We start from the raw sequence: 27,679 nt of genomic DNA, 5'->3' as shown, positions 1-27,679 counted from the left end.
GTTATCCTGTACAGAATTAAAAAGCCGATGTTAAATACGGATGCACCCGTCATAATCGTCAATGGCGTAATCTCACCAGTTCGACGTGCGATTAATTAAAATTCGAATTACACGGTTCAGGAGGATGGGTTAGAGGGAAGGATGCACTTTAATGCACTTCTCCCGTATCTCGCGAAAGCTCCCGAAAGCTCCTCGTCCCGGCAATTAAAGCTCTCAGGTGATCCTTCATCGACAGATGGACTTGAAGCGATGCTTTTAATTTAAGTCAATTTACGAGGCTTTGACGCGAGCCGCATCGATATCGACGGACGAACCGGAACGCTGGGACACACACGCGAACGAATAAGATTAAACTCGGTCGCAATTACTTAATGACGCTTTTAAATTGCCAATTTCAACCTCTTAGATGTTAATTTCAAATATTAAATGCCATTTTTCAAATCAACTTTTTTATGGATGTAAAAGCTTCCTTCTTTATTTCATGCTACTGTGATATTGATGTTCAATCGATGAAAAAGTTCAAACCCAAGCCTTAGTTTAACATTGAAGGATTAAAAAACAGCCGACTTAATTTTCGGTAGGTTCAATGGAATATATTATACATATCTTGGGTACGGTTAATTCAATTTAAGAGCACTATATGAAGGTATGGTTAATACATGCACACAGCGGATAGTTAGATAACTTAACATGGACTTAAATACAAAAATATTTTAACTAAAAATAGTAAAAAATGATATTGAAGGGTGTTGTGATTGTAAAGATATTTTGATAAGAAACTTTATATATACAGGGTGTTTGGTAGCTCAATACAAAGCCTTTAAGGGTTGATAGCTTACATAATCAACAACATTTTGAGCCAAACATACCTCAGTCCAAAGTCTTACGGTTTTTTTTTATTGTATTGTATTAAAATTATGAAACAAAAATTTGTATTGTAAATATGATATTATATTCGAAACCAAGTCAAAATTTGATTATTCGGATTATCCGCGTTTTTCACTTATCCGTGCCCTTCCTCCCCAGCATTAGCCCGGATAATCGAGAGTGTACTGTATGTACTCATTATCATCGAATCTGGTCGGCATTTATTATTTACAATTTCGCCGTAGTGACATTACAGATTAGCTCCAGGTCGTCACTATGGCTAATTTATTACAAGACATTGCTCATAATTAACGAGATATCTAAATACAGAATTATTACATACATGCACATGTACATAAATCGAAACAATACCTGACATCTATGGTCAGATGTCAGAACAATACGAATTTTTACATTCGATATAAACAACCACAGAAACATCTATGGTGAGAAATCTGTCGAAACATGTAATATAACAATAACTCAAGATTTGCAACAGAAAATTGGGAAGGAAAAGCCAATTGTACAGGAACCGTTTCAATGAAAATCAGAAAAAATGGTAAATTCTGATAAGAAACGATCGACCTCGACAAACCAAGGTCTGGCCAACAACGAGACTCATAGTGGGAATCGAACCCGTGACATCAAGCACGAAATAATTCAATACTCACCACTAGACCACGCTGCTGGTTATTGTATAATGTGTATCATTTTTTTTTGTCTACTATTTGTTTTGTGCTGAATCGTTTATATATTTTTTTGCATTATTTACATACATATATACAAATATACCAGGAAGGCTTAACAGGTAAACCCCAAATGCACCTTCCTGGTCCACATAATTATTACATATGTAGATACACGTAAATCTAAACAATATCTGACATCTATCGTCAGATATTACAAATATCGTATTAATACGATAAATAACGATGAATAACTTTCATGTAACAATACGAATTTTATATTCGATAAACAACCACAGAGACATATATGGTGAGCAATATGGCGAAACCTAAGATATAACAATAACTAAAGGTTCGCAACAGAAAATTGGGAAGGAAACGCCAATTTTACAGGAATCGTTTCAATGAAAATCAGAAAAATTGGCAAATTCTGATAAGAAACGATCGACCTTGACAAATCAAGGTCTGGCCGATAGCGAGACTTGGCGGGAATCGAACTCGTAACATCAAGTACGAGATAATTCAACATTCACCACTAGACCACGCTTCTGGTTATTTGATATATATTTGAAGTTTCTACATAGATCTAGATCATTTATAATTTATTTATAATTTTTATAATAATAATAATATGACCAATGTGACCTGATTGCCCCAAAGTGTCATACTAGTCTTACAAAAAAAGAAAAGAACAATAAAAATTACCCGTGGAATCGAACCCGTGACCACGCTGCTGGTTAACATTTGAACATACGACCTATTTTTACATACCTCCTTTGCATTTCACATGGTTTTTGTGTTAGTGGTCATTTTTTATATCTCTTATCTCTTATCCGATCGTTTTCATACTTTGCCATATTGCTCATTTTGGTCATCAATATACGTTAATGTATCGTATACAACGCGTTTTAAAAACGGGGCCCGTAGACCTTCCTGACGTTTAAAAAGCGTTCGTCCCGTGTCTTCAAACCTGTTCGCCTTGATATGGCCATATCAGATTTTAATTGTTTGGACGCCTATAATTCACTCTATATTTTATAAAACTTGCTCTATAGGTTCTCGTTATCTCTAATATTTAAATATTTATAGTTTTAACTCTCATATGTATATATAAATTTCAAATTTGGCGTCTAGCTTCATGTAATGTAATACACGATATATATTGATTTTTGGCCAAATATGTCAGATCTGACATTTCACGGCTAAAAGTATATCTCTTCACGGAGTCTTATCTGCGAGATAAGTATTCAATAAGAATTTATGTTGTATCTAATTGTTAATATGATTTACAATAAGCTTACATACATTTAGTTTCTTACTATAAGCTTAAATATATACATCACATACAATTATTTTTTGTTATCAGCTGATTTATTGAAACTATACGGTGGCTTATGTTGATAAAGATCACATCCAACAATGATGGGAGTTTGAGGAGTATCTTTTTGCAAACGCAGACAGACAGTAGTATCGTTTGAAATAAATGACTTTGTCACTTGAATAAAAAGGAGTAAAATAGAATGTCGCCATTAAGTTTCAGCACCGGTCTGAGCATCTTGGAAGTTTGTCACAAATAAACACAATTTCGTCAGATCGTCGTAATTGAGCTAAAAGCCGGCGAGTACGTCAGAAGAGTATCGAGAGCAGCGATCGACGACCGTTTGGCGTGCGATCCGACAGACAGATACGACGATTATATCAGTTGTTCCCAAACTGTTTTTTTCACCAGGGGAGAATTTCGCGCCGTAAATTGGACGAAGCCGACGTTAAGTTTTTCGTCAGTCGTTTTATCAGATTGTCGTCCGGCGCGAAATTGGTTCGACGTTTTCCAAACGGATGAAATCGATCTGGCTTTTGCGAAAAAATCGTTAGGCCACGCTCGAAATGCCACTTTTTCGTCGTCCTTTCGCGTTTACCTCTCTCGTCAGTTTCCGGAGAAAGCTCCGACGAAATGTCGTATGTGTTTATTTATTACTACGCGACTGCAATACGTATGCGCTCGAACGGGCAAATTGAATACACTAATTGAATACAAATATGATAATCGAAATGTCGATTTACAATGTCGTACAACGCATCGATTGCTGCCGAATTGGTTTCGATGACGATTTGCAAAAAATGGTAAAATTATGGGAACTCATTACACTATTCGACACGAAAAATTAATAATAATATATTATCCCTATTAAGATTCGTGTAAATACGAGTAAATACTAATACGAGTTTTTAGCTCGCAATTTTACCGATTCAGCACACTTCCAATTAATCCTTTTAAACGAAAACAAAAAATAGTGTGGCCAGAACATTATCCCAATAAAGATGTTTCAATAGAAAATACTCAATATAAAATAGTATTAACAGTGGGAAAAAATCCAAGTGAAAATACGTACTTTTGACTTTTGATTTGAACTGGACGACTACTTAGAGAGATTTGAAAGCTTAAAAGTACTACAAATGAAAGATAAAATACTTTACTAAAGATTCCAATATTCATTTTGAACAATAAATTGACAGATTTCGAGACATCGACCGAACAATATGAAGATATAGAAAAATCACGCGATTTAAAAAACACGTCACACGTCCGAATCTCGTCAAAATATGAATATGAATTTCGTCAAAATAAAAGTCAAACTTTAATCGATCGAGTAAAAAAACGTTTGAATATTATATTTGAATACGTTATATTATATTATATTAATATGTTATATTATATTATAAGTATTAGATGATTGCATAAGTTTATGCCCGTTTACCGTTGAAAAACGCTTACTGAAAATCGGGCATTAAGAATTGTAATACCGGTATACCGGTTTACCGGTAAAGCGGCAAAATTTCACCATCAGTAAATAGCGGTAATTTTTAAAATATACCGGTAATTACCGGAAACTTTTTCACCAATTATGTATATAATTGCATAATATTACATTAAATATCGATGAAATGGCGTATTGTGGATTAGGTTGTCTGGAATTTGTTTATTTTCAGTGTTACATACATAAATGTGTCAATTTAAAATTGATAGATTCACTGGCAACACAGAGCAACCAAGTCGTAATGAAAGCGATCAGACAGTTGTTTCAATTATGATCGAAACTTTCAAACGGTCCAAAGGTATTAAAAAAATAAAATTTACATATTATTACGAATTAACTTCAATGCATTTACATATATGAAATTATTATTTATTTTTAATTATTTACGACTCAAATTAGGTTAACGTTTTTAGAAAAATTAATCACATACAGTTATCTAATCCACAAAACAATCCTTTTCCATTTACCGGTAAATACCGGGATAGCGATAGTTGGAAAAATCACTCATCGTTTACCAATTTATGAAATTTGACGGTAAATTGCAATCCCTATCGGGGTTGAACTTATGCAATCATTCAATATTGAGTATTAATACATAATGGAAAGGTTACTCAAAATATATATCTACTTCCGGTTGACGGGTGTTCACCAAATTTTATATAGGTATATAACTTGGTATTAAACTTAAACTTCTAGATATGAAATTTCAGTTCAACACACTACAAGGTTTCTGAAGTAAGCCTTGAATCTCTAGAGTAAAAATAATACTTCCGGTTGAATAAAAAATATTAATGCATAAAATTTATAATTTATATAACATGTAAAAAATTTCAGCCTGATTCGTTTAGCGGTTTGGGATATAATTGAATCCAAAAAATTAAAAAAAGAAGACATCTCCAATAAGGTGACGCACCATTTCCGGACTTAAAAATTTGAAAAAAAAAGGATATCTTATCAGAAATCGAAGACCATTTTTAAATGATGATTTTGATTAATAAAAAGGATATGTATACATACATAGGAACATAATTATATATACTTATTGTAAATAGGTTTTTGAGCCCTTTTTCCTATTACGCTGTACATATTAACATTATAATAATATAATACTATGATCACTAACAAAATTAATTTTAAATTGTAAAATAGAAAATGATCAGTAGATCAGTAGCTATTAAAATAGATATAAGATGTATTGTGAACATAATTTCGTAATAATGAAAAGCATTAAAAAATCAAAAAAAATATATATTTATAAAATACTAGGAGTTTTGAATGAACTTAAAAAATAGAGGGAAGAATTTGAAAAGTGTATTCAAACACGTGATGTTTAATGGCATTTTCATTACAGTTGTGACTAGTTAGTATGAAAGTAAATTTTATGCAATGCTTACTCACTTGTCATTGCGATTGATCCTCTCGACTGCCTTCAGCCTCCCACCAGTTGATCATGTCATCAACGTTTTCGTCAGTGTCGATATCGTGCTGAAAGCTTCCGTCGAGTTCGTCAGGTTCCTGTTTCATCTCATCGTCGCTGTTCGGATCGAAAACGATCTTGTTGTGCAAAAGTTCATCAACCGGCACTGGGATTTTATCATCCTTCAATCGGTCCAGGGGCAAAACCACCGGCACGCCTGTCGTCGACTGCGAGTAAATCGTCTGGTAATAAATTTGACCGGGCTGCGCCGCGTACTTGACATCGACAAATTCGTTATTCGGCGAAGAAGAGCTTTCACTGTAGAAATGAACACCCAAATCTTGCGCCTGGACAAAGTCCACGTTCGGAATGTGAGACACCATCAGCATCTCCTCTTGAGGTATCAAATCTGAATTTGGAGTCATAGGATGAATGTTCTCCTCGTCTTCGTATATGAGAGGAGCATGGCCCGGAATCAGCTGGAAAGCGTTCGTTCCAGGTATTCTAGAATAGTGATGAGTCGAAACAGGAGGTAGTGGAGTAGGCGGATCTGAATCTTCATCTTCAAGCATCGGAGATTGCAATGAAAAGTAGCCTTGTTCAAAAGCGGAGCCGTTTTGAAGCGATTCTGAAGAAGCTGGAGATGGAAACGAAGCTAGTGATATGTTTGGATTTTCTTTAGCGTCATTTTCGTTGAACGACAACAAGTTTTCTAAGCTTCTTATATATTCCACTGCCATTCTGAGGGTTTCAACTTTGCTCAGCTTCTTGTTAGCAGCTCTGTTGTTATTAGCATTTTCGAATATTTCAGCTATTTCATTCGGAATGTGCTGCCTCAGTGTGGCGAATCCGTTGTTGACTTGTTTGACTCGGTTCCTTTCTCGAGCATTTCTTCTGGCGACTGCAGTAGGGGGTGGATTCACTTTGGTCTCCTTAACCTTTTGCGGCTTCTTTCTTGGTTGTGGCGATTGTAAGATCAGATTGGTGACTGGTATTGCTTGTTTCTGTTTCTTCTTTAGTGCCAGGATTTCTTGCTTGTCTGCCTTGATGACGTTGTCGTTGTTGATGGATTCTTGGAGTACGTGGATCTTGGAATGTGGAGATGCGTTCCTGAAGGCTACCACGCCCAGTGTGGCCATGGTTGTGTGGTTTCAGGTGGATCGGTCGGTTTACATTGTCGACTGGTGGGTGTTGAGGTGTTTGATAAGACCGGAAGTGTGATAAGAGGACTCGGCGGAGCGAGACTATGGACTGGTTGACTTGGCGCGTGCCACGACCTCAAAGGGAATGAGCTGAGAGCAGCTCAAAAAGCCCACCTGGTTGAGGGACGAGGGGCGCCCTTGTCGGGGCGCCCTTTTTCCCAACGGCGAATGAAAACTCGCGCGATTTGACGAATCGCGGGGTTGGCGAACACTGCGACGGCACACATTAGGTCAAATTCGTTTCGAATGCGTCCAATGAATCATAAAATTTTTACTAAATTTAATTTATCGTAGGTGTATTTTTAGCCTCAATGAGGATTTGTAATTATATCATGAATTTAGGGCAAGTTATAAAAAAGTTTTGTCTTATGTATCATATATACATATGTATGTTTGCTAACATCATTTACTTTTATTGTATTATAATTTATATTTTTTAGTTATTATATGACGGGGTTGAATTTTCGTGGGAAAGGTTAGTGCTAGCGTATCAAAATGAAACGTCGCACGACTCTGCAATTCGAAATTGACGGGTAAAATGTGTAGCGGTACGTGATGCCACTATGTTTCGAAATAGTACGAATTATTTATTTACGATTTTTATGCTTTCCGTATGAATTTCTGTATGAATATGAACTATTGAATTTTTGTAAAAGAAAGTAAAAATTAGGTTGAAATTATAGTATTTTTAAGCGAATTATAAATTACATATTATTAATGTATTCAGTTTTACACAAAAATTTTATTCAATTTAATTCGATTTTTTTGCAATTAAAATATGATAAACCTAAACATATATCAAATTTCATCACAAAAAAATAAATTTAAAATTAAAAAAAATAATATGAACGAAAAAATTACATATTTTTTTTATTTCCATCAATATTAAGCTATTATTCCTTATATGTTATATCACAACTTCTTATAAACATACATTGTATGTAGTGTAAAATTTTGTAGGCATATTTTTTAATATAAATAAATAAATATACATATGTAAATACATACATATATATATATATATATATATATATATATATATATATATATATATATATATATATATATATATATATATATATATATATATATATATATATATAATATTCTTTTCTTTTTCATTTGTTTTCCTTATATTTATCTTTTTCGTTTTTTTGTTATAATTTTTGTAAAAATCTGTTATTGGACTCGGATGTTACATATATTATATATTTACTATTTGTTTTTTATGCATATCTACATCCTTTTGTGTGTTGATTTTTCAATAAATAAAATAAAAAACATTTTTTTTATTTAATTTAAAGCATATGATTTTTTATCTTAGTGTTCATATATAATTTGATGAAATTTAGCTTCATTGGCTACTGTCTTCTCCCAAACCCTCTTTCGTCTTATCAAATCATTTCGTCTAACCTCTTACCCTCTTTTCAAATCATTTAGTTTTTAATGAATATTAATTTTGAATATATGAGCCACTATATTTAAAACTGGTGGAAGTTCAATTTTCAGTACCGAAAACACTATTGCTGTTAGATTAATTCAAAAATTTCTATCACTTCTTTTAATTGGATATTTCCAGAATCTCGGAAAGGCAGAATTAACTTATTTTTACATTACATATTGTTAAATGCAAAACATTATATTTAATACTTTGTAATATTTCTCGAAATGAATATAACGAATCATACATATGTATGTTTGTAATCAATAAATAGCATACAAAAGTCACATATCCTCACTCTACGCCAATGAAATAACTGCTAACATTGCCACATGGTATGTATGTACTACGTTAGATCTACTTTAGTGTGCGACAGGAACAAAAGATAATACAAAACGGAAGAAAATGTACCGACGCGAGCTTTGTGTGAGCGAGATGGTTACACGGCATGTGCCAACACGACAGCTGTAAACCAAATTTCTATATATTTTTATTCTCGTGACATGTAGCCACTGAAGTACCATTACTGTTAAACCAGAGAACGTCAACCTTTATATTTTTCACACACTTCCATAAAAAAATACATGTTTTCAATATTAAAAAAATTGTACAAATTGTGAAAGGAGAGTTAGTATCATTATTTTAAGCTCGGATCCATGTTATATATGTATGTATGTAAATGGGTTTTTAATTATTTTTAGACTTCTTTAGATTCAGACATTCCAATCGACAAGTTAATGAAGAATATCTATGAAAATTTTTGGAATTAATTGCTTCAGTACGACCTGGAGTTTTTGAAGAAAAACTATATTTAATGTATCCAAAATATTCTGCCATTCACTGTCTTGTAATTACAAGGTTTAATATTACAAAAAATGAAATGATGTTTATAAAAATTGTCTTCGATTAAATGTTATAAAAAAAATACAATCGTATCAAAAGATTGAAGACCCCTAGTTGGATAGGGGCTTTAATAGACCCTTGTTAATGCAGGATGCGGTAAGAGGCGGATAAAAACATATCATAAACATACGGAAAAAATGCACATTACTGCACCAATGCGAATTTATTGCATATATCGAAAGTCATGTTAATTTTTACGGAAATGAATCTGATTAAATTAACACATCCTTGCAGTGATGTGCGTATGTATTATATTACAACTTCCTGACGGGTTGAGTAAAAAATTGGTGAATGAAGTTAATAACTGGTAGACCCTCTCCTAAGTTTCGGAATTGGGTTACTGACACAGAACCCACTTAAAATGGATAAAAAGCCTCGGTTTAAAATAAACGAGAGGAACACCATATGGTTCATGCGTCAGTATACGCCGACAATATGGTGTTTTCGGATGCTGTGATTCCTAAATTACAGGTAAAGTATGTTTGTGTGGACACTTCTGGGAAGATTGAGGATAATTATTATCATTTTATTTGGATAAAGTATAATATAATACTGTAAACAATATGCGGAGGAGAAAAAAAGGATGTGAAACAAGTTTCTAGCCTTGAAAATAAAAATTCTATAGATATAGAATAAAAGCCATCGGAAATATCACTCAATTTCTTACAAATATAATATAACCAAATTCATCAAACACAGATGTCTATACAATTCCGTCTTAAAATACATGCATTCATACATATATGAAAAGTTGTATTCATCAATGCGCAAAATTTTCCTATGATTTTTCTCTATACGCGTACAGCGTTTTCACAGACTTATATATTTGGCTTATCCTTGATCTGTCATTCATCCGACCATTTAAAGTAATCTCGATTTGGTCCTTTTGAAGTTTTCAAATCTGTGCGCAGAATCAAAATGCATAATTCACCTCCGGTCTCGCCCCTTACTAATTGGGCGTGCATCCAAATGGTATCCAAATGCTATGTGCGAGCATATGCTATGCACTTTTTCCCAAGACAACATCAGGTTTCTCGCATAAGACGAATGCAGTTTGACTGATTGCGAACATGTGGCGGGTGAGTGCATTTTTTCACAATATCGATGCGCACGGATTTTTTTCTCAGCGTCTCGCATGCACCTCCAGAAATGCATCGCACAAAAAATCAGGTGAATAAACCTATTTTAGATAGTACGAAAGCGTCTCGAAAGGGAGAAGTGGCCTTGGATATGAGATTTTCCTTATGCATCCGAAAGTATAGATACATATGTAGACTTTGTGTCTATTTTTAATATGGATTTTGTAGCCCGAAGTTCATTTTGAACCATATATTTATTTAAACACTTTATAACAGAAGCACACAGTTGACAAAATAAAAAATAAAATTGGGAAATAAAAAGATTTCTTTAAAAGGTACATATAATAAGGAACTAAACGATGAAAAGGAGTAATAAAAATGAGTAAACGTGGCCAAGAATGTTAATAAATGAAGAGCGGAGTCTGAGAATGATTCAGAATTGCACTCAAAGTAGTATGAATATGAGGCATAACGAATAGATATAGAAAACGGAATACGTGGGTTAAAAGTATGACAAGGTGTTTGATGGTAAATAGATTAAAATGGCAATGGGTGGGTAACGTATCTAGAAGAACGGACGATAGATGGGCGAAGAAAGTGCTCGATTGGTACCCTTGAGAATGTAAAAGGGTGCAACTAAGGTCGCAGGGGAAATAGGTGGATGAAATCAGAAAAATGTGTGGCACGAGATGTATGTATGGATGAGTGATTTCCAAAACAGAGACGAATGTAAGCATGTTGGAGAGGCCTTCATCCTGCAGTGGATGGTGATTGATGATGATGATGAATCAGAATTGTTACTATGTTTCAATTCAAGTAAGATAATAATATAAATAAAAACAAGAAAATCAGTAGCTATTAGACCTAAGATGTATTGTGAAGATACAATAAACAAAACATTATATGATTCTAATAGTAATTGTTAAATAGGTGAAGTATGGAACGCTGTATGTTTGGAATAACGAGGACAGACAGAAAGCGGAATATGTGGGTGAGAAGTATGACAATAGTGGTGGATATAGTGGATAGACTGAAGATATTGAAATGGCAATGAGCAGGCCACGTAGCTAGGCTAATGGATGAAAGGTGGATAAAAGAAGTGCTAGAATAGTACCTGAGATAATGCAAAAGGGTAAAAGAGAGACCGCAGGGAAGATTGGTAAACGAAATTTGGAAAATGTGCGGGAGGAGATGGATGAAAGTTGTTTGCAAAATAGAGACGAATGGAAGCGGTTTGGAGAGGTTTTTAACCAGTAGTGGATGGTGAATGGCTGTAGATGGTGATATAAAATTTGCACACAAAAATTTATTGCTATAAATTCTTTTCTTATTTATTTTCCTTCTAAAATTACTTAGATAACAGATTTTTATAGCAATATCATAATGCAAAACCCTTTACAAATAAATATTATAAAAACAAAATAATATTAAAAGTGTAGAAGCAATATTTGAAATCGAAAGTGAAAAATTCTGATAGGTTTCCACTTTGAACTTCAATTTTGTTCTAAATAGTTCGAAACCTTTACTTTGGTAATTTACATTACAATTGAGTACCTTTTAACGGAAAATTCAATACGTTGAATATATTAAATCATTATATTTTTACTATTATGTCAGATTGTTCATAGAAACTAGTTCGGTATGTAATTTCAGACCAAGTTTGTTTGGTTTCATACAAAAATCCATTCAATATATGTACATATGTAGTCCATAAAAAAATCATAAATATGTATATGTTACTAGTGTTTTTACCCGGCTTCGCTCGGTATTTGTAATATAAACCACTTAAACATGGCCAATCAAATAGTAAACATTTCATTAAATTTATTTCAATAGTTTTATTTTATTTAAATTTATTTGAATAATCATTTGTTCGATGACGGCACGGATTTACAAACCAACATTACATATTTTCTTACATATGTACTTAGAAATTCTCTTTCGAAATTATATATTAGATTAAATATAAATGATTCAATACGGAATGATGTAATATTAAACCGAGGCCCCAAAATACAATCGATTAATGGGATTAACAGAGACCAAGTTTATGGCCGTCTAGGAGTCAATATCAAGGCCAAACGTGAGAGTCATAATGAAACAGCTTCTGTGTGTGTGTGTGTAGGTAGTTACCCGATAAAACGATGATTCCTTTGAAATGACGAATAAAGGGCACGTGCTCTTGAATAGGGCCACTCCCATTCGTATGCCAGCAATACGGTTAACTCGGCACATTCGATTCAATAACGCCAAAAGTCATAAGCGACGTAAAAAAATACGAAAAAAATAGTAAATTGAACTAGGAATATATTTAATTTTTTTTATATAATAATTGGATCGATTTTCTTAAGCAATTATGCAATTTTATTGTGGAAGTGTGATTGTTTAGTAACGTAACCGTTCATTATGTTGCAAGACTCTTTCGTCCTTCCGAGTCGTTATTGAATTCGAGTCCTTTGTGAACTAACGGGTGACCCTTGAAGGGCATACTTGTCCTGCCCAATAATTTTCTTTTTGTGCCTTTATTATTCTACTAGCGTTTTCTTTTCACGGACACGTACCGTGCCGTTTAACCCCTTTTGTAACACGTCGCGAAAAATAGTTGCGGCTTCTATGTGTATTTATTCACATAATGGTAGAATAATTGCACGTATTTGCATATAAATTGTATAATATAGTGGGTCGTGAGTCTAGAGTTTCCAATTATTCGACTTCATCAACTATTCGAATATCGAATAGTAAAATTCGAAACATTCGAATAGTTTTAAACAAAAGAAAACAGTGTGAAATATTAATTAAAAATTATTAAAATGAGTGGCGTCCACATACATTAAAAAGAAAAAGTAAATTTATCATCATACATATGTACATATGTACATAAACTTAATTTTAATTTTAAAAATACATATTAATAAAAAAAGATAAAGTAAAAATAATGGGTTAAGTGTTTCAAAATTTAATCTCGATCTTAATTTTGTTTTTAATAGTTTTAATAACACTCTTTCGGTAGCATTTGACGTAGTCTTAATTGTTAATAAAGTTTTTAGAAGGATATCTAAAGCTTCGGTTCGTTTTTTAAAGTTATCCAAGTACTTGAAATCCTTTTTTAACCTTTTGGATTTATCTTATAACGTCCGGGTATGATTTGAGAAAACATACCCGGATCGATTATGTATCACTGCGAACTCCAAAACACAACTGAAGTTCAAAACAACATAAATGAAACGAAATATTTCTGATTATTCATAAAAATTGCTTTCCTATATTTTCGTTTCCATTTCACATAAACGCTGCAATAAGTTCTCTTTCCTAAAACACATATGTTAAATTTCTAAAGCGAGGAATTCCAATGTCAAATTCTATGAATCCATTGCACTGAGGCGATAAAATGAGAATGAGTCGACGACTAATACGTCTTTCACACAATACACTGTTGCATTACACATTTCGAGTCAAAAATAAAATTGTATTACGTTAAAAAAATTTAAGTTTGTAAAAAAAATATTTTATTAAAATTTAATTAAAAAAATTCACGAATATTATTCGAATAATTGCTCAAATATTCGAATAACGAATAGTTCAAAATAGGCCGAATATATTCGAACATCGAATATTCAGATTGGAAACTCTACTCGTGACTTCATATTTTAATTTTTTTACGCTGAAATTGTTCGAGTCTCGTAAAATTAAATTCTTAAGATCGAGTACTCCATAAATTTTATATTTTCTTAGTATATATATAATCGAAAAACTTTTAGGTAAGGATATTCTGTAGTCTATATTCAACAAAGCGATGATTTCCCGTTGCCTTTGAACCTTTGATCGAACAAGTGTCCCTAACCGGGGTCGAGTAGAACCCCAGTATTTTTTAATCAAAATACAGCTTTTCTCAATACAAATGGGTTCGATATATATCTTATTAATCATTTTATACATCAACATAAAAAAGTTTTAGTCCTATAGCATGTTTTTGACTATTTTTGTATTAATAAATAACGACAAGTATCAACATGCAAACGCACATAGGTACGGCCAACAGGCGACTGCATGACTCAATAGCCACGCGCCAAAAGCGACGAAAACAATAGCTTACGAAAATATAACAGCCTCTTTCTCTCGCATTGATTCATCGATCAACAAGAATATGCAAGCGAAATTCAAATGACATGCCTTATCGCTACCGCCTTTAAATCGTACTTTGGAACGTAGAAATGTATAAATGTATTTTTTACGATGTACCCCTTTTCTAAATCATACAAAATCTATTAAAATAAATGTATTGTAGTTCATTCTAGAAATACAAGAAATACAGGGTGTATAGATTTGAAAACCACATAGTTATTATGAAAAACGTAAAAATTGGGGCACTTGCATACCCCACTTCGGTGGTTAATATGAAACAAACAATTTTAATATGTTTTTATGCAAGTTAGTGCAACCTAATGCAATTTTGGACAAGTTTGAACATGTACCCGGACATTTATAAATACTTGGTTCAGAATATTCAACACTAGTCGGCGAAGCCCTGTATTTAAGTGCCTCGATTTTTTTATAGTACGAATTTTCAACCCTTTATGGCGCGGTGCAGTCGAGGAACAAAGGGCGAATTCAGGTGGTTTGTATGTGCCGAACTCAAATGTATACTCACGCACAATGAACCGGAAAAATAATAGCTTCCATTAACCATAGCTTCCGATAAATTGTGTCTGGAGCTTTCATCTCGCGAGACGGTCATTGAAAGCTCCCGACGACCGGCTGCCGTCAGTGTTAGTGACCTTCTCGCCAAAGGGTTAACAATTGCACATAATATTATACGAGCATAAAACATTATATGGTTGCAATTACCTCGATTGTGTCGCACCTCTTATATAAATATATTCTGTATTTTTTTTTCTCGGCAAAATAAACATCCCCTTTTCGCTGGCCGTATCGCAATAATCCCGTTTCAATGGTTTTGGGTTTTAATTACCCACCCCTGATTCGGTGACGTTGCATCAAATTTCCAGCTCAAAGAGAGGTTTTTATTACAATCGTGTAAATCTCTTCACAATGCAATACAATGGATGCTGAATAGTACAATGCGAACCGATGACTGCAATTCGGCAAAATTCGAAATGAAAGCTCGTATTGCTAAAATTTTAATTTAGAACCACATATTTATGATTCTTTTTAAATTCTCAGTTATTTGAAACTAATTTTGGATACTTAAAGAAACTCATACATCGGAGATGAATTTTTAAGGATATGGAAGGGATGACATCAAAAATGTAGAGATTAAAAGTTTTATTAAAATTAAATTCGTTGAAAGATTTCAATTTGAATTAAGCTATTTAGAACTATTTCGTAAGATAAAATTTCAATGGGATCATAATATTGTGGAGAATCATTTTGGGAAGTAAGGAAAGGATGATAATTTCATGGGCTTATATGTATTCTTAAATAAGTACAAGACAGGCTCTTTCAAGGAGGATATCCTTTTTACAAGGCTTTTTGAATAATCAGATTTAAATTGAATTAAAGATACCTATCTTGCTTGAAAACCACATTTTTCTCAATACATTGGTAATATAATTACTAATCATAGGTATATTTTGATCAAATTAAGAAATATGAAAGAACAAAACTCTATTAATAAATCAGTTTAGCCAAATCAAGAACTCTCCTTTGTACTTGCTCCAAGAATGCGATGTTTTCAATTGAATTTTATTAAATAATGATGCATTTGCAAAATATCACGTCAAAAGTATAGAAAACATAGGTGAGCTCAATCAAGGTTAGGTCAAAGAATGAGAGACTTTGTAAGTTTGAAATTATGTAAGTTGACTGAAGCATTTTCTACATGATCCATGAAAGAAAGCTTCTAAAGACAATTTCAGAACTATTCCAAAAAGAAAATTGCTATTGGGGTGTCTTACTTAATAGTACTTCGAAGTCAAACGAGATGATGATTTCATAGATTTATATTTTGGAAGCAGCACTGAATAAGTAAGAAAGAAAGTGACACATATCGAAATTTGATTTGTAAACGTCAATATGCAATACTGCGGCTCATTACGGGGTAGTTTGTCGCTTTTGGAAAAGCTCTGAAAGCACGTTCGTGGGGATTACCATGAGTGAATACCATATCGCATATCTACACATTAGTGCATATTCACCATTATTTCACTTTTGCGACTTTTGTGCTTCTCAGAATAATGGGGGTCGCGTGGAATAAGCGTGTCTGCAGCCTCGCCCCCTCACCATCCCTATTGCCACCTCACCCTCTTGCATCCCCCGTGGCAGGTCATTCTCTATCCCTCTCTGTAGCGTTTGAATGGAGTTCTGGTGCAAGAGGGATGGTGAGTGTAGGACGCACGTGTGTTGGTATGAAACATCTGCCGTTTACCCCCCCCCCCTACCTTCATCATTCGGACCAACATCAAAATTTTATTATTTCTTTATATCAGGTATTGTGTTATTGTGCAGGGGATCGTTTGAATTCAGTCATGTTGGTAGTGCTATTTTTATTTTGAATTAAATTTTCAGTGATAAATTTTTTTAAATAGGTTTTTACCTGATAGCATTTCATTAGATGATAAAATAGTAGAAGCAGTAAATAATTATTTATATTTAGGTGAAATAATTGACATGTCCGGTAGTAAAGAAGAAGAAATAAAGATACGTATTAAATAAGAATGGAGTGCACTTGGACGAATGAATGTTGTTTTTAAATGAAAAATGTCACTCTGCCTGAAGGAAAATATTTTTGATCAATGCAAAATGCCAGTGATGACGAATGAATGCGAAACGTGGACATTGAACGCTGGACATAGTGAATATAGTAAAGAGATTGAAATGACAATGGGCGGGCTACGTGGCATGATAAATGGACGTAAGGTGGAAAAAAGAAGTGCTTGAATGGTACCCGAGAGAATACAAAAGGGTAAAAGGAAGACCGCAGGGGAAGATGGGTAGACGAATATTAAGTTAGATGCCAGTGATGACGTAGAATGTGGAACTTGGACATTGAATGCCAAGTTGTTACACAAAATCCAATGCAATCAAAGAAATATGGAGCGCTGTATGCTAGGCATAACGAGGAAAGATAGTAAACCAAATACGTGGGTGAGAAGTATGACAAAATAAGTGGATATAGTGGATAGAGCGAAGAAATTGAAATGGCAATGGGCGGGCCACTTTGCTAGAAGAATGGACGAAATGTGGACAAAAGAAGTGCTAGAATGGTACCCGAGAGAATGCAAAAGGGTAAAAAGGAAGATTGGTAAACGAAATTTGGAAAATGTGCGGGAGGAGATGGATGAAAGTTGTTTGCAAAGGTTTGGAGAGGTTTTTAACCAGTAGTGGATGGTGAATGGCTGTAGATGATGGTGACGATTTTATTATATATATGTACCTATGATTTAAAATACCCGAAAACCCTAAACAAATTATAAAACTGCGGTTCGGAATCGTTGTATAGAATTTCAACTAAATCGCATCCCCTACAAGCAGAGGGCTTGAAGTGCCCGAGCTTTTCGTAATCCGATGGATGCACCGAGTTGCAAAACTAGCTAGGAAGTCGCAATACCGGTCTAGGACCCAACAACCTACAGCTCACGATTTATAGAACCCAAATCTTTGTTCATACCTGACAATATCATGTATATAAAAAAATCACGATAAATAAAAACGATGACGTTCCATTGTGATCACTCAAACGTGCATGACGCGTATGATTGATATGTGCAATCGAAAATTTCATAACCCGAGGACAATTTTGACGACTTGATCCACTCGATTTGAATCTGAATATTCCTCTGATGGCATTTCAAAAAGAGGATTTTTAAAAATTACAGCTCTTTTGTTGGGTTCACGTTGGAAATTTAATCGAGATTTCTCTTTTTAAAAGTGGGGTAGGTATGAAAGTATCGCAAAAGCACAATTGATGTTCGGATTTCGATTCTAAGGTCGACATTTTTTTTGACCCTGCAGTAACGGACTCTCCCTTTATAAAATAGGGGACCCTCTCTGTTTCGCGAGCTCATTGTTCATTTTCGGCACGGATCCGAAACTCACGGTTCAAATATTTGCAAATCGATTTAAAAGCGACAATAATAATTTGTCGTCTTATTCCTTCAACTCCCCCCTCTCTTATATTATATATCCCATTCAAACACTACTTTTGTCGTTTTCATTTGAGCGAAACATCAAACAAGCGTGATGTCTTTGGATCGTTGTATTTATTTTTGATATTAACTCCCCTACCGGGGACAGTTTCGAAAGAAAAATTTCATCCAGGACTTACTATCTGCCATAAATTTAAAAGTCTAAAAGAAAAATTGTTATTTTCTGAGATAATATTTCATGAATGCGAAAAAAATTTAATCCGAATCGCGCTCGCATCAAAAATCTACAACAAAGCTCACCTTTTTTCATTGACCCAGCGAAAAGCTCAAAAAACACGTGCAATAAATTCTATGCATTTTTTTTGCATTGCATTACTATCGTACCGTTATGTGCCTAGTTTTTTTATGACAATAGTGCATTTTTTTGGGGAAAAATTCGACTTTTTATGAGCATTAACTGCAAAAAGTGCGAGAATGCACGACCCCTCCTTTTATATCTGCACTATTGTGAACCTATTTTTTCCAACGCAAAAAAAACTTACCTGATCGTAAACTTTTGATGAAAAAAAGAACGTAGTTCATGTGCCTTTTTTACAACTGTTGCATATGTAAAATATTATATAAGTTTTTTAGATTAAAAAACTGTTAATGGCCTTTGTAAAACGTCTACAGATACATATGTACTTTTAAAAGTCTTTTCTACTAAACCATCCAATTTATTATTGTATGTACATTTTATTTTATACATATGACCTTGAACATATATAATATAATATCCTACATTCAAAAATTTCAAACGTATTTTTAATATGCACTATTTGATTTTTCCATTCCTTTATATCTTACGAAAGTGTTTATCTTTCTGTATCTTCTTTTTTAAAGATTGCAATACACTCCATGCAAACTGTTTGAAAGTTTGTTATATACATAAATTAGATATTTGCAAGTTTATATATATATATATATTCCTGACATAACGAATGGATTTTACAGCTAACAAGAACAGACACATGGTATTGAATAAAACTAGAATAAAGTTGATATAGTGGAGCAGAGAAATGTTATAAATACATTGTCAGTTTAAAGTGATTGAAATGGACGGGTCATGTAGCTACATAGAAGAATAGGAAAATGATGTGCTCAAAATGGTACCCAAAGGGAGTGCTAAAGAGCCAGGAGTGAGATAGTGGCACACAAAAAGGAAAACCTGTGAAGTAAGGTAGAATGGTTTTGCCCCGAACACAGTTGAAGATCATTGAAGCTAGTTGTAGAAGTCTTATGAGAATGGCTGTAAATGATTATGATGACAATTTTTGGTTACCAAGTACACTGCTGGCGAGATCTTGTCGTTATTAAAAAAAACACAGATTGATTTTTCAGTATCAGAAATCAGTATCTTCCCTCAGTTTCTCGCAAATTTGAGTTATTAGCATCTCCAATTTGCTGAAAAATATGCTATTTACAAAACATATTTCTCGTGAATTCGCTGTGTATCAAAAACTTTATTGGCTGTCCATAGATGTCTCTATTGTATTATAATGTACCGTTATATTTGAATGAGTGAAGTAAAAATATATATGAGAGATAATGAGAGCCTATACTGGAAATTTTGTAAGATATAGTGTGAAAAAGATAAAGTTATAGGCGTTTAAACAATTAAAATCTGACAAAGGCAGATAAGTACGGCAACTTACCATTAGACGTTAATATGGTCAAAATTGTAGCATTTTTTAGACTTGTCTATTACGATTATTTTTCACCATCGTACTGGCGGATTTGATTTGAATATATATTGTTGACCAAACCGCGCAAAATGGCAAAGTTTCAAAACGATCGGAAGAATGTAGAATATCAAATCCAAATGTTGTCAGACGAACGAGCGAAGGCAAGCTTAGAAGAGGCACATTGTTAGTACTTGTACAAAATAATCGAACTATAATATATGTGCCATCTTACGGTAAGCCCTGTCATGGTACATATTATGTATGTATTTAATAAATATATATAAAAATGTAATCAAAGCGTACTGGAGGATGATTTTGAGTGCAGAATCAAGTCCTCACCTTTGAAGATTCGTTATGCAAAAGCGTCAGAATCGAAGATAATATTGGACAATCGAGCAAAGGAAGTCGTAGCTTTATTTCCCAGGATCGAGCAGGGGTATTCAAGTTTCACGGTAGCGGTCGCGATTAAAGCTATGTCGAACACACTGGAAGAACATTCGCGCTATCGGAGGCCATCCATTTTGTCAACATTCTCATTGGAATAAATACATTAAGAGTGAGCTTAAAAGCTCCGCAAGATCGCTCTCCAAACTGTGGCTCGAGACTGCTGCATTTGCGACTTTTTCATTGATGACTTTATTCCAACGAGTTGTTACGATCAGCGTCGATCAGCAGTGTCCCAGAATTCCCGACATTCCGTCAATATACATACGTACATATTTAATTCATTTTTTATACTGACATAGAACTGCATGTGTATTTATGATGGTATGTAGTAAAAAAATATTTATATTTAGGTCAAATAATTGATAAGCCGGAGTAAATATCAACGGTCGCTTCTTGAGTCACCTTCGGTTCGCAGACGATATAGTTTTAATAACTCGTGATCCAGCTGACCTCCTTAACAGACTAACACATCTGGACAGGGAAAGTAGAAAAGTAGGATTAAAAATTAACGTATGTAGATAAGACCAAACTAATGTTCAATAGTTATTGCATGCCGGGTAGCATCTCATTAGATGATAAACCAGTAGAAGTAGTAAATAATTATTTATATTTAGATCAAATAATTGATATGCCCGGTAGTAAAGATGAAGAGATAAAGACACGTATTAAATTAGAATGGAGTGCATTTAGACGAATGATTGTGGTTTTAAATCAAAAATGCCCCTCTGTCTGAAGAAAAAGATCTTCGATCAATGCGCTTTGCCAGTGATGACGTATGGATGTGAAACTTGGACACTGAACGCCAAGATGCTACACAAAGTTCAATGCACTCAAATAAATATGGAACGCTGTATGCTCAGCATATCGAGGAAAGACAGGAAGCGGAACACGTCTTTGAGAAGTATGACAAGGGTAGTGGACATAGATAGAGTAAAGAGATTAAAATGGCAATGGGCGGGCCACGTGGCTAGAAGAATGACCGAAAGGTGGACAAAATAAGTGCATGAATGGTACCCGAGAGAATGCAAAAGGGTAAAAGGAAGACCGCAGGGAAGATGGGTAGGCGAATATTAAGTTAGATGCCAGTGATGACGTATGAATGTGGAACTTGGACATTGAATGCCAAGTTGCTAGACAAAGTCCAATGCACTCAAAGAAGTATGAAACGTTGTAAGCTTGGCATAAACGAGGAAAAGCAGGAAACGGAATACGTGGGTGAGAAGTATGACAAAGGTAGTGGATATAATGGATAGACTTAAGAGATTGAAATGTCAATGGGCGGGCCATGTGTCTAGAAGAATCGATGAAAGGTGGAAAAAAGAAATGCTAGAATGGTACCCGAGAGAATGCAAAAGGGTAAAAGGAAGACCGTAGGGAATATGGATAGACGAAATTAGGAAAATGTGTGGGGTGAGATGGATGAGTGTGGCGCAAAACAGAGATGAGTGGAAGCGTGTTGGAGAGGCTTTCATCCAGCAGTGGATGGTGAATGCTGGTTGCATTTATGTATATTTAGCACTGAGAGGTTACCGGGTTCAATCCTGTGCTAGTCTTTAATACTGCTGGTCAGATTTGGATATTTGTCGATAGTTTATTATCAAAGTATGCCAATTTATCTGATTTCATTGTTGAAACGGTTCCTCCATCAAATTGGCAAAAATAATCCTACCCATTGTGTCACAAATATTTGAATTTTACTTATGTACAATATGTCAAAATTTATGTTCAAATCTAAATCCATAGATGTCTCTATGGATTAATTGATTGTTAATTTTGTGTTCTTCAGAATCTCAAAATACAGCGATTTATGTAATAAAAAAGCTGCAATTTTTGTAATTTAATGTCTAGAAAGGCGCATTGGGGTCTACCTGTTAGGCCTATCTGGTATATATCTATGAAAAAATAAAATTAAGTACTAGAGTGAAGCAAAACTGACGATTGTATCAGTAACAAGTAGTTGATCTGTTGACTTATTATAAAATTTGACACGAAATAAATGACTAAGAATATAATGAAAACAACGAAGAAAATGAATTTTCAGCAATTCTTGTATTTTCGATTCATTAAAAAGTCTCCAGGTAGAGCTTATGTTTAAATACTGAGATTAAATTCAATTTTTATTACGACTATGTACTTATATAGAGTTCAAAAATATGTATATATGTACGTATTTCATAATTTTATGCTGTTTATATTTATTTTGAACGTTTGCTGCATACTTTGCGTATTATTAATATAAATTAAATCTATAGTTTTGCGAAATGCTGGCGATATTACATTTATTTATTTTTCTTGCGCGACATGTCGACTACTGGATTACTTCTTATAGGATTCCATTAGCAGGCAGTCGCTATTAAACTGATTGCAATGTTAATTAAGCACTGAAAGAATGTTTGTTTCCTTCTTATCCATAAATAAAAAGACCTGTTAAGTGATCGGTGTGCCGTATAAATTCACGTCGTCGATTCGTTTCATTAACTTTTCCCATTCGGAAAAATTGAGATACGATACGTTTCACTTTTTACACACTTGAAAATTATTTTCGGAGACATATCGGTGTCTCTTTTCCGTCATATTTTGTCATTTGTCAGTCGTTAAGTATTGTGACAGCTAAGAAAACAGCGATCTTCTATAAAAAGCGATCCCCAGTTTGTTTTCGTTAGTCGTCTAAAAAGTTCTAATGTGAATTTTTGCTAACTGGATGCTTCCTGCTTTGGTACCCCTTATTAAAACATCATTTCGCTCCTCGTTTTGACTTTTTTCGACAGACCATAACGAGTATATAAACGCTTCATCGGTGATTTGTGCGGTAAAGAAGTCATTACGATGTAAAATCAGCTTTGGCTAAACAAGTTTGCGGAAACGGATCCAAATTAAAGACTAAAATTCGTCCCAGATATTTAAGATGTCATCATATTGCAGCCACTACTGAATATACGTAACTGCTGGTTGATAATTATGATGATATATATACATATATATATTTACATACCACCCAGTGAGCTTAGGATGTTTGAATGCTATCGTTTTTTTAACGGATTGATTCGTCGCGGTTAAACGCATTTATTTCAAGGCACGTTTACTTGTTTAATTGGTGGATCAACCCTTTTCGATCCCTCGACAAAGGACTTTTTTGAATTGTTAAGTCGAATTTGAAAAAAATAAAACAAATTCAAGTTAAATATTATATCTTGTTCTCATTGACGTTCAATTTTTTTTTTCACTTCGACGCCGATTTTCAGACTACACTTACCTATCGTTAGTAATTTGTATTTATATCACTTAATTACTCTATATTTTACTATTATATTAATATATTATATGTATTCTATTATATATATTATATTATTTCATCTCAGTGTTTAAATAACCATGCCGGGTGCTGAAGAAAATGTTGTCGTGGAACCTATAGCTGAAAACAAGCGTAAAAGGACCAGGTCAAGGGCCAATACCCCATCAAGAGGTCGTAGTCAATCCAGTAGAAGTGTTCAATCTAAAAGAGGTTCATCCAAAAGAAGAAAATCTACGGCATCAAAACGTTCCAAGTCATCTAAAAGAAAATGACCTGATTGGATGACGCGTCGAAGAAAAATTAGAGATAGATACATATAAATTGTTGTGAAGAATTAAAAATGTTTAATGTACTATATTGAATTTAATATTAATTTAATTGGAGTATTACATATAGTAATAAATGTCATAAAAACTTATCGCAAATAAAAAATCTTTGGAAAAAAAAACAAAGGAATATTTTCAATTTTTATTTGTATTCATATTCACTTTGATTTTGATTCTTAAATGCTTTTTATTATTACTAAATTATGCCCACAATACATCATATATCTATTTTAATAGCTACTGATCTACTGATCATTTTCTATTTAGAATTTTTATTTAATTTTGTTAGTAATCATAGTGTTATATTATTATAATGTTGATGTACAGCATAATAGGAAAAATTGCTCAAAAACCTATTTACAATTCTTATAAATGATCATAATACATCTAATACATAATATTAATTAAAGACACTCTAATGTCGATGACCTAAAGCAGATTGTGTTTAGGTAATCTGTGTGTTATACCTGAAGGGTATAGACATTTTGATGTAATCACCGAGACTCTTCACAAGTGTGTTAGTATGGTTATTAGAGATTCTGTCATAAAATCTACTGGTTAGTATTTTAGTAATGTCTGTAACAAACGGAATATTATTTATGGCATGTAGTTTTTTCAAGTTAGTATATATGGGTGTATTATTCACTTGCATCAACTTGTATGTATCAAATTGACTCTTGTTTAAAATTAAAGTTTTATAATGTGTCATTTTTCATCCCTATGCTAGGTATATACCTATTTGAAAAACCCAGCATTGATATAGATATTCACATACAATATAAGTATTGATTAATTGATATAGTAACCAAGTAAATATGGAGATACAATATTGCATAGTATGCAAAATTTAAAGAAAACTGGCTCGTTGAGTCAAAATATTATTATAAACATACATAGTATGTGCGTATGTAGTTGCAAAAAACCAATCTCTTGATAACAACAACGAAACAGGCTATTTATTTTCTGTGAAACATTATCGAAGTTGTATTCAAATATGTTTATTATTTTTTATTTATCACTTTATTTGTTCTCAGGATGTTCTCGACCAGATTTAACAGTTTTTACCATCTGTTAGATCAAAGAAAAACCCAAATAATTGATTTGTCGAGGCTACCATGCAAAACCCACTTACGCATCGACTTATCCACGCTTCCTTTACTTCTGATTCCCCATAGGGCAAAAAAAATCAACGGAAGAATCCTATGATGATTAAAAGAAACAAATGTCAAATTTAATGGGAAGCTTTTAAAACAATGTTGAATGGAATTATGTATAAAAGTATTGACTCTTTCATATAAGAGTGATTTTCAAATACACACATACTTATGTATCTTAACAAGATTATTAAGAAATACAATTGTCTTAATGAATGTTTCGTAGTTTAAGTTTTTTCTTTAATATACAATGTATGTATGTATGTACATAGAACAAATATAGTTTTTTTTTGAATTTTATGTCTCAAACTTAAGGGTCACGATATTTTTTCACGTTATTTAAATAGTCAAGCCAATTTTTTTAGATATTTTATGCTTATTAGGAAACAATCTCACAATCAGAAAACTTTTGATTATGTATGTATATGTATACCTATAGATAAATTAAATAAAAAATAAGTAACTATTTAAATGTTTGTAGTATTTAAAAAAAATTTAGTTTGTTGAATGTTACATAGATGTCACGACGATTAAAATTGGTTCGGTTCCGAGGAAATTAAATTAAATTCTATAAATAAGTATTCAAATCTTTCTTTATTCCGAATACGTTTATATAAATTTTCATTCAAATTGTTCCGTTTAAATATATTCAAAACCTACAATTTCGTATAAATTCTCACTACGATCTCGCACGAATTCGAAAAATTTCCCATCGGCAATAAAATTTGATTAGGGTGTGGAAATTTAATTGCCGGTGTCTTATCGGTGGAATTCCGAGTCTGAGGAAGCCAACATTTACAGATTTGATTTTATTGCGGTCGTGGGAATTACCATAAGCTACCGCGACCTTCAAACGGGAGGGGGCCGTCATCTAAATTACGGGGATGTCCATCTCGAGGGGTTGCTCGGTGACAACTGAATGTCACCCCTGTGGCCGGCCCTCGACAAAAACAAACAAGAATTATTGTTATGAGCTTTTAAAAACCACGATGCGACCGACAGATACGAATTTCTATAAAGCAACGAAAGGTAAGACAAATAAAAAAATCTGATTTGTGTAATTGCTCGGACGCCTACACGCCAAAATATACTTTTGATTTAATATTATCGCCCTTCAGATCCAAATTATGAGATAGATTCCAGGAGCTGATATTCGAGAAGTATCATGATTTGATTGTTATTGTTTGAAGAATATTCATATATTTTATATATTATATACATAGTAAAATTATAAAGCGTGACGTTATTATTATATATTATACTAGGTCAGCTATTCCCAACCAAGTTATTTTAGGGTAGACATAATGTAGAAATTAATAGCGAAAGATTCATACAAATCAAAACATTACGTTCATTGTTTTGTCAAACGAACAAATATTCGTTTCATGTTATATACATACATAGGTAGAAACTCTTTATTACATTTGAATCATTAACGTAAAAAATAAATTTAGTGATTTTTTTTTATTATTTTTAATTAAAATCACTATCTTTATTATACACAATAAATATCAAGAAGATTAAAATAATTTAAAAGGTCAAAATAAAATAATGAAATATTGTTTTAAAAAAAAATACTACTTCCGGTGTACGAATTCTTACCAAAAAGTTAGCAGTTCTAAGTTATTACATAAAGAATACAAATATAAATTTTCAGCTTAATACGTTCAGGGGTGTGGACAGAATCCAGGCGACAACATTTTTGACCTTTCTAAGAGGAAAAAATTCCACTTCCGGTTTATTAAATGTAGTGATTTTTTTTTATTTTCATCACATTGATACAAGAATTATACTTGAATTTTTTCGTGAAGAACATACATGTTTAAGGGGTCGAAAAAAATGGTGAAAGAAAAATCGAACAAGAGTGAACTGTCACTTCCGGTTGAGGGATGCTTACCAAATTTTATACATAACTTAGTATTACGCTTAAACTTCTAGATATGCAATTTCAGTTCAATAACCCCAAAAGGTTTCTGAGAAAAACATAAAAAACCTCGATTCTCTAGATTAAAAGTACTACTTCCGGTTCAGATAAAAATATTTAAAAACTATAAAGTTATAAAGATTATTATTTCTATTACACGTAAAAAAATTCAGTCCGATTTAGTTAGCAGTTTGGGAGATAATTGAATTCAAAAACTTAAAAAAAAGAGGACACCTATAAGGGGAGGTACCATTTCCGGTCAATTTAAAAATTTGAAAAAAATTTACGTCGTATCG

General features: G+C 33.2%; 1 protein-coding gene across 1 annotated transcript in view; it reads right to left on the bottom strand.

The window, feature by feature from the left end:
* LOC143911832 (uncharacterized) overlaps window positions 1-6,925 on the bottom strand; it is a 32,863-nt gene extending 25,938 nt beyond the window's left edge. Inside the window, exon 1 of the mRNA XM_077430891.1 lies at window positions 5,768-6,925. Coding sequence (XP_077287017.1) covers window positions 5,771-6,925 — 1,155 coding nt within the window. The 3' untranslated portion in view covers window positions 5,768-5,770. The remainder of the gene's footprint in view (window positions 1-5,767) is intronic.
* Between the last annotated feature and the right edge of the window lie 20,754 nt (window positions 6,926-27,679).

Source organism: Arctopsyche grandis, chromosome 5, assembly GCF_051622035.1.
Source record: "Arctopsyche grandis isolate Sample6627 chromosome 5, ASM5162203v2, whole genome shotgun sequence".
Taxonomy (NCBI): Eukaryota; Metazoa; Arthropoda; class Insecta; order Trichoptera; family Hydropsychidae; genus Arctopsyche; species Arctopsyche grandis.
The sequence above is the reverse complement of the archived record's forward strand: the minus strand, read 5'-3'. Positions and strand labels throughout refer to the sequence as shown.